At 38.3% G+C, this 20273-nt stretch overlaps 1 protein-coding gene across 6 annotated transcripts in view; it reads left to right on the plus strand.

The window, feature by feature from the left end:
* IGSF11 (immunoglobulin superfamily member 11) overlaps positions 1-20273 on the plus strand; it is a gene marked incomplete at its 5' end in the record, with an annotated part of 179174 nt that overhangs the window by 133654 nt on the left and 25247 nt on the right. For all 6 annotated transcript variants that reach the window (XM_082655141.1, XM_082655143.1, XM_082655140.1 and 3 more), the window contains 3 exons: positions 11765-11928; positions 14202-14409; positions 17148-17303. In XM_082655141.1, the coding sequence (XP_082511267.1) occupies positions 11765-11928; positions 14202-14409; positions 17148-17303 (528 nt within the window). The remainder of the gene's footprint in view (positions 1-11764; positions 11929-14201; positions 14410-17147; positions 17304-20273) is intronic.

Below are 20273 nucleotides of genomic sequence, written 5' to 3' on the forward strand. Positions count from 1 at the left end.
ATATATTTAGAAGGGATGTTAGTCAGTAATTTTCTTTGCTTGTATTGTCTTTGTTGGATTTTGGTATCAGGGTAATGTAAGCCTCATAAAATGAGTTGGGGAGTGTTCCCTTTTTTTTTCTGGAAGAATTTATATATGGAATTGGCATTATTTGTTCATTAATTGTTTGGCACAGTTCACAGTTGAAGCCATTTGGACCTGGTGTTATCTCGGTGGGAGAATTCTTAAATGCAAATTAATTCAATTTTTAAAAAATTAACATAGGGCTAGTCAGGTTATATCTTTTACAGAGAGCTGTGGTAGTTTGTGTCTTTCAAGGGATTTGTTCATTTCATCTGTTTCCAAGATATTAGCATAAAGTTATTTATAATATCCCTTTATTATTCTTTTAATGTCTCTGGGATCTGTAGTTATGTCCTTTCCTTCATAATGGTAATTTATGTCTTTTATTTTCTTGATAAGTCTGGTTAGAGATTTATCAATTATTGACTTCTCAGAGAACCAGCTTTTGGTTTCAGTGATTTACTCCATTAATAATTTTCCTTTGTTCATTTTCATTGAATTCTACTGTTATTTTTATACTTTTCTCTTTTGACTTACTTTTTTTTTTTTTCTTTTGTGGTACGCGGGCCTCTCACTGTTATGGCCTCTCCCGTTGTGGAGCACAGGCTCTGGACACGCAGGCTCAGTGGCCATGGCTCACGGGCCCAGCCGCTCCGCGGCATGTGGGATCTTCCCGGACTGGGGCACAAACCCGTGTTCCCTGCATCGGCAAGCAGACTGTCAACCACTGCGCCACCAGGGAAGCCCTTGACTTACTTTTGATGTAATTTTCTTTTCCTAGTTTCCTAAGGTGGGTGTTTAAGTTTTTGACTATAAACCTTCTTCTTTCATACTGTGAGCATTTAGATGCTATTAATTTTCCTCAGAGTAGTGCTTGGTTGCTTGCCTTAAATTTTGATGTGTTGTATTTTCATTTTTATGCAATTCAAAATATTTTCTGATTTTCCTTGTAATTTGGCCTTTGACCTGTGAATTATTTAGAAGTTAATTTTTATAAATATTTGATGATTTTCTATATTTCTTTCTGTTGAGTTCTAATTTAATTCACATCCCTGTGTGATTTTAATGACCTTAAATTGGTTAAAGTTTATTTTGTAGCTCAGAATATGGTCTATCTTGGTGAATGTTCCATGTGCATTTGAAAATAATGTGTATTCCATGATGTTGGGTAGAGTGTCCTAAAAAATCTCAGTTACGTTAAGTTCATTTGTAGTGTTGTGTAGGTCTTCTGTATTTTCACTGATTTTTTTCTTATTTATTGATTTTTATATATTTGTTTTATGTAATTGTCAATGACAGAAAAGTGTTCCACTCTCTGTGATTGAGATTTTTTTCTTTTTATCCTTTCAGTTCTATCAGTTTTTCTTCATGTACTCTGAAGCTTTGTTGTTAGATGCATACACATGACTATTATGTTCTTGATGAATTGACCCCTTTATCATTATTTAATGTCCCTCTTTATTCCTATTTTGGTGGTTTAGTTCTCTCTTCACATGCTACTTCTTTCAGACTCTCCAACAAGAAGGAAAGTCCTATTGGAGTTACCAGGCACCGTTGTGTTTGGTACATCTTTTGACAAGGATCTTATGACAGCTATTTCATAAACAACTGTCTGGTCTATATGTGACTGATTTGGTCAGGTGCTGATTTCTGGTATACAATCACTTGTAGCCAGGATGTGAATGAGATCCTGTGTTAAAACCATGGTGACCTATGTAAGGAATTGCTTCATTCTGCTTTCCCTGAGGGGAATTTTGGCTGTGGTAGCCATCATATTATCATGTTCATCATAACACTGCAAATCTTGCATCTGCTTTTGTGGCTTGCTTCTTTAGACAGCTAATTATAATCACATTACTCATTTTTACAAAAGGATTTGCAAACACAGATGTTCATAGGAGTCAGGCAGGGATCCTGACTGAGAAAAGTGGTATATTGTAGATAATAGGGAGTGGTGAGGATTGTGGCAATGTGGAGAGCTCAAAATTTGTGTGAAGGGGCGGCACTAATTAATTACCAAGAGAAATTCAGGCCCACTATTACTCTTACAGTTTTTTAAGATAAGTTGGTAATCTAGAGTTTTTTATTATTTAATTGTAAGTAATTCGAAGTACTTAAAAACTCTGAGTGGGTCATATAATACAGGCCAAACAAAATATGTATGTAAATCATCTGTAACCTTGCCAGACTGTAGTCAGCCCTGTAAGGGAATTCCTAAATGGAATAGAACAACTATGTCCTAAGTCAGATGTAAAATTAGGGGAGGGTGATAATAATGGGAGACTTGCTGTAGCAGATTCTGATCAAGATCACATGGAGCGTTAGGAATTATTGCTGAGTAGAAGTCTCCCATATAATAGATATGCCAATGGCACAAAGGGGCCGAGTAGGCAGATGTATATACTTTTGATCACTTGAAAAGTGACAAAGGGGCATGCTAATGTAGAGTGTGAGCATTGGTTCAGTACAAGGCCTTGGCCTCCCTCTGGACCTCTGTCTAATCTCTGGGCCTGCTCTTTGGAACTATACCTGAGGAAATCATTCTTGTACCTGGGTCCCCTGGCGTGCTGTTTGCCCTTGGCATGCTTCCTGAGGAATGTTTGTGGCTGAAGAGGAGGAGCCAGTGAGAATGCGCTGCAGTGGCGTTTAAAGGGGCACCATAATACCGTGGAAATACAATACTGTGATACCGTGGCACATGTATGGGGCTACAGTGCTCCAGTCAGAAGATGAGGATGTGTAATTTTATGGTAACCTGCCTTTGTATACCAACAATAAAGTATGCATATTGTTTACAGAGATTGGCAGTCGTTCTGTAAATTGATTAATGTCGATGACCAGTGCATAAGAAAGCCATCTACACTGATCAAATTAACCAGATATTTACTCTTCATTTAGTTTAGTGCTGTGTTGATGGCCAAAGCCTAATTTAATGTCAGTTAACACAAACATTGTTTTTTAGTTAAAATGGCAGTTAAAATTATATAATAATAACAATTGTAAAGATAATTTCATCTGATTAAAATTTGCTTAAAATATGAAGAGAAAGTGATTTCCTTAAAAATCACTACAGTAAAATAAATAGCTAGTGGGAAGCAGCTGCATGGCACAGGGAGATCAGCTCCGTGTTTTCTAACTATTTAGAGGGGTGGGATAGGGAGGGTAGGAGGGAGACGCAAGAGGGAGGAGATATGGGGATATATGTATATGTATAGCTGATTCACTTTGTTATAAAGCAGAAACTAACACACCATTGTAAAGCAATTATACTCCAATAAAGATGTTAAAATAAATAAATAAAATATTTAAAACTTAAAAAAATAAAAATCACTGCAATGTTAGAGACTTGTGTTATTCCATAATTTCCTTCAGAAAACGAGCATAGCATAGAATTTTTGTTTTTTTGAAATTTATTTCAGTCTGATGGATCTACAAAACTTAACTTGAACAGTTTAGATGGATTTTATAATTTTTATATGCACGAAACAGCACTTATGAAATCATATGGGAATCATACAAGCCAATAGGCATTATGTGACTGCTGATATTAACATTTGGGGTAGAAGGACAGCATAGGTCCTCCAAAATGCCATAAGATCCTGTTGATGCTTTGCTGACCACATTCCTGGAGGGAAGTGGTCTGGCAGTTGGGCTGATCCTGAAACATGAACACATGCTCCGTAGATATCAGCAAACACTCTATTTCAACATCTCAGTTAGATTTTTGTGCCAGTTCTGCTTCTGAACTTCAGGTGTTCTGGCTCTGATGGATTTGTAGGGGAGGCCTTGTGTCCTTTGAGTCTAGCCAATCACTGTAAAATGTCCTTTGTCTCTTCTCTTGGCTATGCAGTGTGGATGATTCCTCTTCAGACTTCTAAGGATTCTTTGCTGCCAGCTTTTTTTCCTCTAATATGTACCTCTTGGTCTGAGAAAATGTGAATTTCTTCTTGCTTTAAATCTTGGGAAATAGAGGTCTAAAGAAAGAGTATACACAACTGTTATTTATGGTTTCAACTCCTGGGAGGAAATAGGGCCATGTGCTTTATGTCTTTCTTGTTTAATTGCTAGGAGTCATTCAGAATTCATGAGTTGACTTAATTTTTCTTGGGTGAATGTACTAAGAAAAAATTCAAGTCTGCAAAATGCTGCCAATTCAACTGTTAAATTATGCATTTTACATGTAAATATTGCAAATTGTAAGATATTTTAAATGAATTTTTAATTTAGTATTTAGCATTAAAGTTTAAATTCCTGCCCAGAATTTCAAACATGGAAATACACTCTAACAGAAAATAGGGTTTTTAGGGTTTTTTAAAAATAAAATAGAAAAGAAAGAAGCATTTAAAATGTGAAACACACCCATTTCCTTCCTTCTTACTCTTTCTAAGAAATTCTCAATTATATTCAGTTGAATCCGTATTTTAAATAGGAATCCTGAGACACAATCACAAAGCAACTTTTTGTCTTCCACATCTTTTAAAATTTATTCAAGATCCAGTTTTTCTTTTTCTAGATGAAAATTAAAGCAGGTTACACAACTTTTCTGATCATTCTTAGGTTAAAAATAAAGCAAAGCAAGAAAATCTCAATTTATACACAGAAATGTATGTGTAGTTCTCAGAATGCCAGTGACCCACGCTCTACTCCAGAGGTCTGCCTCCAGCTTCTTTCTCCTGGAAGACTCATTAGACAGCCCTCTGGGACAGAATCTAAGGGAACCCACATGTGATCCACTCAGATGCCCTTTGCCCTGACACATTCAGGGAAAGTAGCCCCTTTTGCTGGGTGGGAATGGAATGGAACTTATAGCACACCACAGCTCTCCACAAAATCTGTTTCCAGACATTCATGCCTGATCCATTTATTCTCTGTGTAGTCCTAAAAGTTATATAGCCAGTTTTCATCTGTCTTTGTACAAATCCTTCAGGGTAGTTGATCTTAAAACTCGCTCTGAATGGGCATCATCAGAAAATCTACAAACAACAAATGCTGGAGAGGGTGTGGAGAAAAGGGAACCCTCTTGCACTGTTGGTGGGAATGTAAATTGATACAGCCACTATGGAGAACAGTATGGACATTCCTTAAAAAACTAAAGATAGAATTACCATATGACCCAGCAATCCCACTACTGGGCATATACCCAGAGAAAACCATAATTCAAAAAGTCACGTGCACCCCAATGTTCATTGCAGCACTGTTTACAATAGCCAGGTCATGGAAGCAACCTAAATGCCCATCGGCAGACGAATTGTTAAAGAAGTTGTGGTACATATATACAATGTAATATTACTCAGCCATAAAAAGGAACGAAATTGGGTCATTTGTAGAGACATGGATGGACCTAGAGACTGTCATACAGAATGAAGTAAGTCAGAAATAGAAAAACAAATATTGCATATTAACGCATATATGTGGAATCTAGAAAAATGGTACAGATGAACTGGTTTGCAAGGCAGAAATAGGGACATAGATGTAGAGAACAAATGTATGGACACCAAGGGGAGAAAGCTGGAGATGGTGGTGATAGTGGTGGGGTGAATTGGGAGATTGGGATTGACATATATGCACAAATATGTATAAAATAGATAACTAATAAAAATAGCTTTTAAAAAAACTTGCTTTGATATCTCATATCTTATATCTGACATTTTAAGGTGTTGGTTGACTTTCAAAATTGTCTTTCATAGAGAATTCTGATAGCTAAAGAGCAAAGTAGACTTTTTATATTAAGTTCTGTATACATGAGACAGAGTAGAGCAGATATATTTACAAATAAATTGAGTTTTTATTGCTCAGTGTTGGTTCTGTTGGTAAAGAAGTATCTCTTCGCCTTAATCATACTACAAGTAATCGTATCATTTGTTTTCAGAGTTATGGTCTGTGGAAGAGTTTGGAATAGTAGAAAATATACTCTATCAGAAGTCAGAAGAAATAGGTCCTAATCTTAAGACCTTTGGCAAGGCTATCTCTTTGGACCCTAGTATCTTCGTGGGCAAATTGAATTAGATCAATTAAACAATATATATTTATTGAGTTCTTATTGTGTGCTTACAGTAATGGAATTACTCTGGAGTTAATGTACCTCACAGTATTCCAAGGATGTTATCTTAAATAATCACACTGATGAAAGTATGATTACAAGTTTGAATAGTGTTCAGAATAACAGGAACACTGCTTTATGAGACCCTGACCTAGGCTGAGGAGTCAGGAAATGCTTATCTGTGAGAAGGTAGCACTTGAGCTAATATGAAGAATGAGTAGGAGGTAATATATTAAGTAAAAGATTGGGTGTGGAACAGAGAAGATCACAGGAAAGACAGGACAGAGCAAAGGCTGTGATGGAAGTAGTCAAGAGAAATTTTATTGGTAAAATGGATCAGATTTGATCGTGGACTGGGTTTGGGAGATGATGAGAGAGTAGAAGGAATCAAGAAAGATTTCTAAATTTCTGACTTGTCCAACTTGATGGCTAGTTGAGCCATTTGCTAGCACAGGGAACTCTAAAAAGGAGCCAGATACACAGGGGACGCAGGCATGGTGGGGAAGATCAAGAGTCTGATCTTGGACGAGTTGATTTGAGGTATCTTTGAGATTTCTGTGTGGAGATGTCTAGGAGGCAGTTGTATATAAGAGGAGAGGTTTGGGTTGGTTAAATTTGGAAGCCATTGACTTGTATATGAGAAATGAACCCATGATAATGAATGAGAGTCTGCAGGGAGAGAGTTTAGAATAAGAAAAGGCAGCCGGGGGCTTCCCTGGTGGCGCAGTGGTTGAGAGCCTGCCGATGCAGGGGACACGGGTTCGTGCCCCGGTCCGGGAGGATCCCACATGCCGCGGAGCGGCTGGGCCCATGAGCCATGGCCGCTGAGCCTGCGCGTCCGGAGCCTGTGCTCCGCAACGGGAGAGGCCACAACAGTGAGAGGTCCGCGTACCGCAAAAGAAAAATAAAAGAAAGAAAAGGCAGCCGATTGAGGAATGCCAACATTTAATAGCTGGGTAGAGAAGGGAGAAACAGCAGAAGAGATTGAGAAGTATCCAGAGATATGGAAGGAAAACCAGAAGTGAATTACATCACTGAAGCTAAGGGAAAGCTGTGTTTCAAGAAGGAGAGGGGAATGGTCATCACTGCTAGATGCTACTGAGAGTCCAAGAATGAATTCAAGAGTCATGGAGCCATCAGAAGGTCTCTGGGAAACCTAGGGAGAACTATGTTAAGAAGTAATGGTGGCAGGAGTGGATGGAAGACTAAATGTAGAAGAGTCTGGAGAGAGGGCAGTCCCTGGAGGGAACTGTGGGGTGGAGGGAGGGAGGAATTTTGTTCTAAGTGGAAATACTTGAGTATGTTTAAATGCTGTCAGGAAGTCTCCAGTGCAGAGCAAGAGGCTGAGGCTACAAGAGAGGGGACAGTCTATGATAAGGTTACTGAGGAGGCCAAGAGGATGAAATATAAATTATGCTCACCTGAGAGGCTGGCCTTAGATGAACTTCTCTAATCTAAGGGGAGAGAGGAAGAAGAGGCAGATCAAAGCTGACTTGGAAGCAGGAAGTTGAGGGAGTTTTTATCTGATGGCTTTATGTAAAAGTCCATACTAACTTAAAATTTGGTGATTGTATAATATAGTAGTGATGATAAAAACAAACATTTATGGACTGATTTCTGTGTTACGTGTGGTCTTTAAGTATATGTTCTCTGTAGATAAACTGTCTGGATTTGAATCCAGAGCTTACCATTTCCTTGAGCTGTGTGACCTATAGCTGGTTTTTAGTCTCTCTGGGCCTAAATTTCTTATGGATAAAAAATTATATATGAGGTATAAGATACTTTATAGTATTAAATGAGTTTGTGTGTGTATACGTGTATGTACATGTATATGTTTACATATAGTGCTTCATGTGGACTCGCTATGTGGTCAGTGTGCCCTAAATGTCAGCAAGCAATAGTGGTGTGGTAATGGTCACTGTCAGCCGTCAGCATCTGGTATTGCCCTCATCCTAGCCTTCTAACGATGTGATGGTGGTGTTAGCCCTATTTTACAGGTGAGGCAATGGAATCAGAGAATAAGTGAGGCCACACAGTTAAGTAGATGAAAGAGCCAGATTTCAAACTAGACCTATCCAGCTTCAAACCCATACTTTTACAAGTTCTGAAAGCAGCTTATCTAGAGTATTTATTCTGCACCTGTCTCAATGCTTGAGGTTTCAGGGTTAACCTTATGTAAAAATGTGAGATAAATAAAGTCAGTCTTTCACAGCTTCTGCCACCCTGGGGGCCCGCCCTCTGCCAGCAGATCTGCTCTGTTTCCCTCAGCTCCCACCCCGATCCTGTGAATCTGCTCTTCCTTTACTGGAATCCTATCGTATTTTGGTAGTTTTCCCATCTACATCTTTATCTTTCATTCATAGTCTATATTGCCCTTTTTTTCTTTTTAAAATTTGTATCAAAGATGGTGTGAGTTCAGCTTAAAATTAGTAAATTGAGGGTGGGGGGTATATGTTATCCTGTATAATTAGTTTAAGGGGTGGCGTATTCCCTACACTTCTTCCTTGGAGTATTATCTGAAGAATGAAGTGATGGAGGTTTCTTGCCAGTTTGGTTTCCACACTTACTTTTAAAAATCTCCATTGCATTTATGATAATGATCATAACATATATCCTCCGTTAACCCACTTCTAACCATGAGGTGACTTGTTCCTGCCATTGCCTGTTCCATGCTCAAGTAACCTCCACTTTCTGCCTCTTAGCACCTGAGGTTCATTCAACTTTCCTTTTTAAAACTTAGAGACTTTCCCTAATGTTATTTAACTTAGAGACTTTTCCTGATGTTATCAAGTGCTTTATATTCTACCACAGATGGCTCATTTTATGAAACATTTTATCCTGTAAAGTTAACTGCTAAGAGTGTCATTGGACTATATGTGAAGAACACAAAGTTTTATGGAAGGAAGGTGTTATGTATGTTTATTTTTTAAACAAATTGTAATCATAACAGTATGTTATTGTGTTACTTTTTTGGGCGAACTGAGGTCATATCACTTCAAAATAAAACAGTTTGAGTTACTGCCATGGACAGTGTATTTTTCATAGTTAGAATAGCTTCTTTATTGGATCCCTCTGACCTATTTTAATCTCCTGTTATTCCCATATTGTACTATAGTCCCAGGGGGCAGGCATTCTTTTCAGAAAAGATTACAGTTGATTTTGACTTGTCAGGAGTTAGCTCTGGTAAGTTACTGTTTTCTTTTTTTTGAATTTTAATAGCAATACTGAGGTATAATTTACATTCCAAAGAACTCATCCATTTAAAGTATAAAATTCAGGCTTCCCTGGTGGCGCAGTGGTTAAGAATCTGCCTGTCAATGCAGGGGACACAGGTTCGAGCCCTGGTCTGGGAAGATCCCACATGCCGTGGAGCAGCTAAGCTCGTGTGCCACAACTACTGAGCCTGTGTTCTAGAGCCTGCGAGCCACAACTACTGAAGCCCACATGCCTAGAGCCCGTGCTCTGCAACATGAGAAGCCACTGCAGTGAGAAGTCTGCACACCGCAACAAAGAGTAGCCCCTGCTCGCCGCAACTAGAGAAAAGCCCGCGTGCAGCAACGGACACCCAACACAGCCAAAAATAAATAAATTTATTTATAAAAAAGTATAAAATTCAATTATTTTTAGTAAATTTATACAACCATCAAAGCAATACAGTTTTAGAAGTTTTCCATTGCCCTAGAAAGTTCCATTGAACCTATTTACATCAATCCCTTTTCCCTTCTCTGTTACCTCATGCAGCCACTGATTTGCTTCCTGTCTCTATAGATTTGCCTTTTCTGGACGTTTCACATAAATGGAATAATACAGTATGTAGACTTTTGAATCTGCCTTCTTTCACTTAGCAAAATGTTTTTGAGAGGCTCATCTATGTTGTAATATGTATCAGTAGCTTGTTGCTTTTTATTTCTGAATAGTATTTCATTGCATGGATATACCACATTTTGTTTATCCATTCATCAGCTGATGGATATTTGTATTATTTCCATTTGGAGGTATGATATCAATAATGCTGTTATAAGCGTTCATGGTCTTTGTGTGGACATATATTTTCATTTTACTTGGGTAGATTCCTAGGAATGGCATTTCTGGGTTATATGGTAAGTTTGTTCCACGTCTGTGTTAAACTTTTTAAGAAACTGAAGCTGTTTTCCGAAGTGACTGTACAGTTTTACATTTCCACCAGCAGTGAATGAGGAGGATTCCAGTTTCTCTACATCTTTGTTCAGCACGTGGTTTTGTCTTGATTATAACCGTTCCACTGGATGTGTGATGATACCTTATTGTGGTTTTAATATGCAGTTTCATAGTGAATAATAATGTTGAGCAGCTTTCCATGTGCTTGTTATTAACCTTTGTTGAAATACATACTCAGATGTTTTGCCCACTTAATATTAGGTTGTTTGTCTTTTTATTATTGAGCTGTAATCGTTCTTTATATATTCTGTATACAAGTCCTTTATCAGATATGTAAATTAAAAATATTTTTTCCCAGTCTATACCTTGGCTTTTTATTTTTTTAATTAAGTCTTTTGAATCACAGAAGTTTTTAAAAATTTTAATCAAGTCCAGTTTCTTAATTGTTTTTTTTTATGGTTTATGGTCCTGGTGACATAACTAAGACCACTTTGACTAATCCAAGGCCGCAAAGGTTTTCTTCTATGTTTATTTCTAGAAGTTTAATAGTTTTAGCTCTTACATTTAGGTCTATGATACATTTTGAGTCGATTTTTGTATATGCTGTGAGGTAAGGGTCTGAGTTAAATTTTTTGCATATTAATATTGAATTGTTCCAGAATCATTTTTTGAAAAAACTATTTTTTCCCTCATTTCATTGTCTTGTACCTTTGTTGAAAAGCATTTGATCATAAATAAATAAGGTTTATTTCAGAACGATCAATCCTGTGCCATTTGTCTGATGCTCTGTCCTTATGCTAGTATTACACTGTCTTGATTGCTGTAGCTAATTTATAGCAGATTTTGGAATCAGATAGTGTAACGTCTCCAAATTTGTTCTTGTTTTTCAATATTCTTTTGGCTATTCTAGTTCTTTGCCTTGTCATGTGTTTTAGAATTAGCTTGTCAATATCTGCAAAAAGCACGCTACGATTTTGATTGGCATTGCTCTCCATCGTAGATCTATTTGGAGAGGATTGGCATCTTAACAGTGTTGAGTCTTCCAACCCATGAACATTGCATATCCATTTATTTAGTCTTATTTGATTTCTTTCATCAGCATTTTATAGTTTTCAGGATATACATCCTGAGCATATTTTGTTGGATTTATATATAAGCATTTAATTTTACAGTGTGCTATTGTGTAATCATTCTTTAAAATACTTTCAGTTTATTTCTTATCCCTCATCACCATTGAAGCTTTGCTTAGACCCTTTCAGTTGAATTCTCCCAATCTGTATTTGAATCTGGCAAATATCAGATACCGTCTTACAAAATAGAATGTGTCTTCTAATATTTTTCCTTTATAGTTTCTAAGAGGTAAAAGGTTGAAAAATTTTTATTATTTTGACTCAGTGAGTGGTCAGTAGATGTTTAGTAAGACTGTCATATCAGTCTGTTTACATAACTGATAATATAAAACACACAGACCTTTTATGAAGAGATTTGGTCTATCACATAACCTCTTTGTTCCTCCTTCTGTAGGTGTTGCAGCTTCCCTGGAAGTCTCCGAGAGCCCTGGGAGTGTCCAAGTGGCCCGGGGTCAGACAGCAGTCCTGCCCTGTACTTTCACTACCAGCGCCGCCCTCATTAACCTCAATGTCATTTGGATGGTCATTCCTCTCTCCAATGCGAACCAGCCTGAGCAGGTACTTCTGTTCCATCCTGTGCTACCTCTGAAATTTTAATCTTTTCACAAGAGGTGGGTAGGAAAGCATCTTGAGTACATATTTGATTTCTAGAATAAGGTGATACTTCCACTGAACCTAAGCTGTTTTAAGTCCTACTCCTGCATTATTAGTCAACTATCAGAAGAAGCTATCCTCTTTGTAAAAGATTTTTTTTTTTAGTTAAGAGATGTCAAGGGGATCCTTCTGAGGATTTTATGTAGGAACCTGGAATTTCATCAAAACACATTGCTGACAGGAAATACTAAGACAGAAAAAGCAAAGTATATTTTGACAGGGAGGGACTAGTACTAACATAGGTGGATGAGAGAGTACTTTTTAAAGATAGTGATAGGGCTTCCCTGGTGGCACAGTGGTTAAGAATCCGCCTGCCAGGGTTCAAGCCCTGGTCTGGGAAGATCCCACCTGCTGCGGAGCAGCTAAGCCCGTGCGCCACAACTACTGAGCCTACGTGCCACAACTACTGAAGCCCATGCGCCTAGAGCCCACGCTCTGCAACAAGAGAAGCCACCACATTGAGAAGCCTGTGCACCACAACTACTGAGCCTGCACTCTAGAGCCCACGAGCCACAACTACTGAAGCCTGCGCGCCTAGAGCCCATGCTCCGCAACAAGAGAAGCCACCGCAATGAGAAGCCCGTGCACCACAACGAAGAGTAGCCCCTGTTCGCCACAACTAGAGAAAGCCCACGCACAGCAACGAAGACCCAATGCAGCCAAAAATAAAAATTAATTAATTAAAAATAAATAAATATAGTGATAATATTAAGGAAGTAACATTAGGTAGTAGTACTTGATTTTTTTGGTTAATTGCACAAGTATTTTAAAATAAACAAAGCCAGGCACACGAGATCTCTTCCAAGATTCTCAAATAAATTAGGGTACATGAAAATAGAAGCTACTATCTAATAAGGTATATCAGTTATAGGTAAAAGATCCCATAATATGCGATACCCACTGCAGAAAATAATCCTCGGAAAATTAGTGAATTGTGAACATGACTATACCTTCATTCCCAAAATTAACTTCTTTCTGTTATGAAGCTTTTGGGCATCAGTAAGCTTTTCACTACCTAAAAATGTTTGATAAGCTAAGTTTTCAGATAGGAAATTTAAATTGCTATATTTAATAGTAACCTCTTCTATTTCCTTAATCCATGGAACTTTAATAATTAGACTGAGCCTTTGAGATCATTTTGTTCAGATTCATCATTTTAGGAGTCAGTGATAGAGGCAAGAAAAGACTTGACCACAATCTGCCAGACATTTAAGGTAGAGCTAAGATAAAACCAGGTACCTCACTCTCAGCCCAGAGGGCTTTTTGCAGTACCACTCTGAGTCCTCTCCCACGAAGAGTTAACTTTGGTAAGGAAATTAACATAGGTAAGCAATCATGGACTCATAACTCTTCTTCCGTTTCATGGCATTCACTTATATTCAGTCTATAACTGTGAGCTATCATTTTGTGACCCAGTAAGCATGAGAATGGCAGTGTTAATTTTTTTTAACATTTTTTCTGGAATTAATTTTTGCACTGGTAAAAGTATCTATGAACTAATAGTAAGGTATCATAAAATGCACTTTCTATATTCTGTTGAGTTAGGTAAGGATACGATGTTATTCCAGTTTGGTATGTAAGAATTTAGAATCCCTGATATCACAGATAGGTGCTGTAGTACAAAGTTGGTGACCTAGAGGGGTGGGATAGGGAGGGTGGGAGGGAGGGGATATGGGGATATATGTATACATATAGCTGATTCACTTTGTCATGCAGCAGAAACTAACAGAACATTGTAAAGCAATTATACCCAATAGAGATGTTAATAAAATAAAATGAAAAAGAAAAAAGAAAGTCCAACAAATAATTAAAAAAAAAAAGTTGGTGGGGCTTCCCTGGTGGTGCAGTGGTTGAGAGTCTGCCTGCCGATGCAGGGGACACGGGTTCATGCCCCAGTCCAGGAAGATCCCACATGCCGCGGAGCGGCTAGGCCCGTAAGCCATGGCTGCTGAGCCTGCGCGTCCGGAGCCTGTGCTCCGCAATGGGAGAGGTCACAACAGTGAGAGGCCTGCGAACTGCAAAAAAAAAAAAAAAAAAAAAAAAAGTTGGTGACAACTCTAATATTAGAAATATAATTTTCCAATGTTTGGTATAGTCTGCTGTTTACTAGATAGTTATTGTTATGTGTCTAGAAGGAGATGCAGTGGCCAATTTATTTCTTTCGCTTTCCTTTGCAGGTCATTCTGTATCAAAGTGGACAGATGTTTGATGGTGCCCCCCGGTTCCATGGTAGGGTAGGATTTACAGGCACCATGCCAGCCACCAATGTCTCTATTTTCATTAACAACACCCAGCTATCAGATACAGGCACCTACCAGTGTTTGGTTAACAACCTTCCAGATAGAGGGGGCAGGAATATTGGGGTCACCGGTCTCACAGTTTTAGGTGAGTGACAGGAAAATGTTGCAACTACCTTGGCTTTACTTACGAATTTACTCTCAAGCATATTTACTTCTGCCAGTTTTTCTGTACTCTCTTTCTGCTTGTGTCCTTTTCCTGTCCTCTCTCCTTTCAGCTCCTTCTGGACTCTGCTTCTCCATGCTTCTTCCACATAGTCTCCCCACCCATTACTCCATTTCAGGTGGCTCTCGAAAGCTTACTTGTTAAATGACTTTTCCTCAAGGTGGAGAAAGGTGGTATAAAATACCATCAAAAGTGGCCTCTCACTTTTCCTAAGCTTTTATAGGATAGGACTTATTGTTGAGAGCAAATTAAATCAAGAACAATTGATTATAAGCAGGGAGCAGGGGTTTTAGCACACGTGAGAATAAATTTACTACTACTTCATATCTATGTAATGCTGAGTAGGCCCCCGACAGTTCTAAGCTTTTGCCTCTTGTCCTGGAAGAATTTTAATAATACTCCCTTTTACTCTCAAAAGTATCCTTGTTTGAACGAGAAATTATATGATCAGTTTGGTCTTAATACCGAGATCAAATAGATTTAGAGTCTTTCCCAAGGTTTTATAGACCATGAACAACAATAAAGTTTAGCTTAAAATTTAGGTCTCTGTACTCAAACCAGTATTCTTTCTATTACACCATACAGATAGACTATCTCATGCTAAATTAAATTCATTCTGAGCACATTTTATTTCTCACTTGTGCTGCTTCTGAAATAAAGCGCTGCCTCCTAAATGGGTACTTGTGGTAGAAGTGGCTAAATTCAGCTCATCTGGGGAGGATGAGAAGTGCTTAGAGAAGCCTGATGCTCTGGACTGTCCTCCATCCTACTGAAGTCTCAGAATCGACTCCAGGATTCCTTGGTACATTCTCCCCCTTTTCCCTTCCACTGTTGAGTCACTTGAAGATACCAGTGTTGGGGGTTCTTGCCGTTTTCCTTCTTTGGGCAAGAAAATGCTATAGCCCTGGCGCCTTGTTCTCCCAATCTTCAAACAGAATAAGAAAACCAAGGACAAGTGGGAGATTTCTGTCCTAGAACTATTATTCATTCAAGTATATTAAAATTATATAGACTTTAAAGCACTCTGAGTACTGAATAAAGAGTACTGTTGGAATTTAACATTATTTTGACGCTTACACCTGTAGTTCAGGTAGTGAGCTTCCCACATGATCCACATTTATTTTTTCATTTTTTAAAGGAAGAAAAAAACCCTGTAATTTATCTTATAGTTAGTACTACCTTCAAATAATTATTTTGGCTTTCCCCTCATAGCCTCATGATGTCAATGTTTAAAGCAGTAAATTGAGATTGGTTTATCCCATCACAGCAGTTAAGATTCCCTGAGATTTTTCAGTCTTTCTACCTAACCCTTTCATTGTTCTCTCTTCCCCCACCCATTTTCTTTGCTGGTTCCTGTGTGTAGTGCATTCATTTTCCACTCATTCATTCATTTTTGCAAGGTTGAACACATTTATTAAAAAGTCATTAGCATTACAAGTGCATCATCACTTGTGTTTAAACTCTACTGTATGCATTATCAAATATGGGAATCCAAGCCATGGGCTTAGTTTATATTTTTATTTGCTTGCTTTTTCACTATAAACTATCACCTTCTTCCTTTAGTATTCTTTTGTTTTTTGTAATTTTTTGTTTCACATCCTTTGTGTCCTTATCTGTATTAATGATTATAAAATGTCCATTGCATTACTATCAAGTACTAGATATACTTGAACCTTGCTCTGACTCCTCCCACCATAGAACAGAAGTTGGTATAATGTTGGTGTGTCTGGTTTTGTTTGTAAAGTAACAAAGAACTATGGTAAGGTGGTCTTAGCCGAGAGTAGCCGGCAGGGTGAGTGGATGCTGTTCCTTGAGATATCTTCTTTACAAGGGGGCTCTTTCATCAATTAAAAATTTTTAATTGTGGTAAAATATAACAAAATTTACCATCTTAGCCAATTTTTAAGTGAACAATTTAGTATATTCACATTGTTGTGCAACCAATCTCTGGAACTTTCTTCAACTTACAAAAATAAAATTCTGCTCATTAAATGACATTTCTCCCTCAGCTCAGCAGCTGGAAACCACTGTTCTATTTTCTTTTTCTATGAATTTGAGTACCCTAGGGGCTGCATATAAGTGGAATCATACATTATTGTCTTCTTATAACTGAATTATTTCACTTAGCATGTTCTCAAGGTTCATCCATGTTGTAGCATGTGTCAGAATTTCCTTATCAAGGTTAAATAATATTCCATTGTATGTATACACTATATTTTGTTTATCCTTCCATCCCTCTATGGACACTTGGGTTGTTTCCACCTTTCAGCTATTGTGAATAATGCTGCTCTGAACATTTGTGTATTCAGTAATGCTTTTAAAAGCAATATGTTGACATGAAGGATCTTAAGAATTCTTCGAATACTTCTTTGGAGGAAGAAGAGTGAAACTAAAGCCATAAGGTATCTTAAAAATATAATCAGAGGGTGTTGCCCCTTATACATATTTGCTCCCTGCCACCTGAAGTTGTAGGCCCTGCACCTATGGCCAAACTTGTGCATCATACATACCATTCACTGGCTTTGCTCATGAGGTAGTCTTCTAATATGTGTCCCCAAAACAGTGTTACCTGAGGTTCTAGTGCTGAATGTTGATGTCTCCTCTGTCATCATTTGACTCATGGTAAATGTATTCTTTATTGCTTACCCTTCCTATTATAGTTCCTCCTTCTGCCCCACACTGCCAAATACAAGGACCCCAGGATATTGGCAGCGATGTCATCCTGCTCTGTAGCTCAGAGGAAGGCACTCCTCGACCAACTTACCTTTGGGAGAAGCTAGACAGTAGCCTCCAACTACCCCCAACAGCCACTCAGGGTATGTACGGTGTTGCTTCGCCCATTTAATTCATTATCATGGAAAATTCTGACTCGCAGGCTCACAAAGTAATTGACTTTAATAGAGTTTGAAAAATAACACACTCTATTTGTAACTGCTGAAAAAGCTATCTGGATCGTTTTGTGTTTTTGACTTTAAAGGGAATAAAAATATCTCCTTTCATCTTCGCAATGCTGCCTTTATGAAATATATCTTATCCAGTGGTAACTATATATGGAAATTCTGTCTCTTTGTAGTGAAGACTTAAAATAGCTAATTGGTAGTTTCCTTGAATTGTTAACTGTAAGACAATCCTTGAAGTTTATAACTGAGAATCTACTTCCTACTTCAGAAAAAACTGCCTAATTTAGTATGAGAAACATCAGCATGGTCATGAGAGGGTTAATCATCCTGCTTTCAGCCTCAAGTCTAATTAGAGGAGGAAGATGGGAAAGAGAACAGGAAAAGGCCTCAGATCATGGGAGATCTAGGAGTTGATCACACCAAACAAGTAAAGATGGAGGAGGCATGAGTATCACCAATGGTTTTCTGCATGTAAATCCAGCTGCTTAAATTGATATTAAAGGAAACACCCTTGAAAAATTGAGGAAAATTTATGAAATGAGGGAAATTACAGAATTATATATGTAATTTCTATTTCAAGAGAATAAAATTTAGCAGTCTTGTGTGTTGCATGATCTCTAATACAGAGCATGTCTCTTCTAGCATTCTCAGGGCAGATTTACAAATCTTAACTTAAGGAGTTGGCAGTTAATGGAGAGGTCCCAAACAACCTTAGTTATGCCTGATAAGTTTGAATCATATTTTTGGTATAGACCTGTCATGGAAAGGAAAGTCCTAAGTTGTATGGTGAAGTTAGACATTAAAGAACCAGGATCACCAGCCTCTTAAGAGCTTTTAAGTTTCCTTTAAGAATCCCCACAGAAATTATTAATAGACCTTCCCATCACTTTTTAGTTAACTTAGCCCAGTATTATTTTTAAAAACTTCTTTTCAACATAATAACTTTTGGGTTACTCTAATAGTGATTACTGCAATGCTGTTGTTGCCTACTGATTTTTCATTGCTAGATGTTTTAGCCATACTGTGGGCTAAATAGTTTTTTGTGTTTTTTTTTGGTGGACTAATCTGTTAATATTACCATTGTAAGTGGCATGTTTAAATTAGCTCTTGTCTTGAAATCCTGAAAACTATATTCAAGTTCTAGATTTTCCAGTAACTATTTCTGTGACAGTTCACCTCTTTGTTGCCTTGTTGTAAAATAAGGCGATTTAACAATATCATCTCCAAGTTCCTCTGTATCAGCATTAAGATTCTATGATTTAAAAAAAAAGATGGCGCCCCAGTGAGAGCCAGGCAGGGAGAGAAAGTCAGAGACGGTGCCCACCAGGCAGCAAATCTAGCTAAGTGCTACATCGGATGCCTGCCTCTCAGGCCGAAGCTCCAGGACAAGCAGACCAGCCTCCCTGACACGAGGTCTGGACAACCAGTGACTGCTTTGCACTGGTCTCTGGAGCAGCATTGCCTTTGAAGATATGTATGTGTTGCTAACAAATGACTGACTCTGGACCTGCACAATGGAAGCCACAGAATGAACAACATACCTGAACAAGTCACACTATCAGTTTTGTTGGAGAGACCTTCAAGATGGCGGAGGAGTAAGAGGTGGAGATCACCTTCCTCCACACAAATACATCAGAAATACAACTACATGTGGAACAACTCCTACAGAACACCTACTGAACACTGGCAAAAGACCTCAGACTTCCCAAAAGCCGTGTGACTGACAGAGTCCTGGTGCTCTGGCCGGATGTCACGCCTGTGCCTCTGAGGTGGGAAAGCCGAGTTCAGGACATTGGTCCACCAGAGACCTCCCTTCTCCACGTAATATCACACAGCGAAAGCTCTCCCAGGGATCTCCATCTCAACGCTAAGACCCAGCTCCTCTCAACAACCAGCAAGCTCCAGTGCTGGACACCCCTTGCCAGACAACTAACAAGACTAGAACACAGCCCCACCCATTAGCAGAGAGGCTGCCTAAAATCATAATAAGGTCACAGACACCGCAAAACACACCACCGGACACGGTCCTGCCCATGAGAAAGACAAGATCCAGCCTCATCCACCAGAACACAGGCACTAGTTCCCTCCACCAGGAAGCCTACACAACCCCCTGAACCAACTTTAGCCACTGGGGGCAGACACCAAAAACAATGGGAACTACGAACCTGCAGCCTGCGAAAAGGAGACCCCAAACACAGCAAGTTAAGCAAAATGAGAAGACAGAGAAACACACAGCAGATGAAGGAGCAAGGTATAAACCCACCTGACCAAACAAATGAAGAGGAAATAGGCAGTCACCTGAAAAAGAATTCAGAGTAATGATAGTAAAGATGATTCAAACTCTTGAAAATAGAATAGAGAAAATACAGGAAACGTTTAACAAGGACCTAGAAGAACTAAAGAGCAAACAAACAATGATGAACAACACAATAAATAATATTAAAAATTCTCTAGAAGGAATAAATAGCAGAATAACTGAGGCAGAAGAATGGATAAGTGACCTGGAAGATAAAATAATGGAAATAACTACTGCAGAGCAGAATAAAGAAAAAAGAATGAAAAGAATTGAGGACAGTCTCAGAGACCTCTGGCACAACATTAAACGCATCAACATTCGAATTATAGGGGTCCCAGAAGAAGAAGAGAAAAAGAAAGGGACTGAGAAAATATTTGAAGATTATAGTTTAACACTTCCCTAATATGGGAAAGGAAATAGTCAATCAAGTCCAGGAAGCACAGAGAGTCCCATACCAGATAAATCCAAGGAGAAACACGCCAAGACACATATTAATCAAACTATCAAAAATTAAACACAAAGAGAAAACATTAAAAGCAACAAGGGAAAAACAGCAAATAACACACAAGGGAATCCCCATAAGGTTAACA

This window comes from Grampus griseus, assembly GCF_964374135.1.
Source record: "Grampus griseus genome assembly, chromosome: 5".
In the NCBI taxonomy this organism is placed as follows: domain Eukaryota; kingdom Metazoa; phylum Chordata; class Mammalia; order Artiodactyla; family Delphinidae; genus Grampus; species Grampus griseus.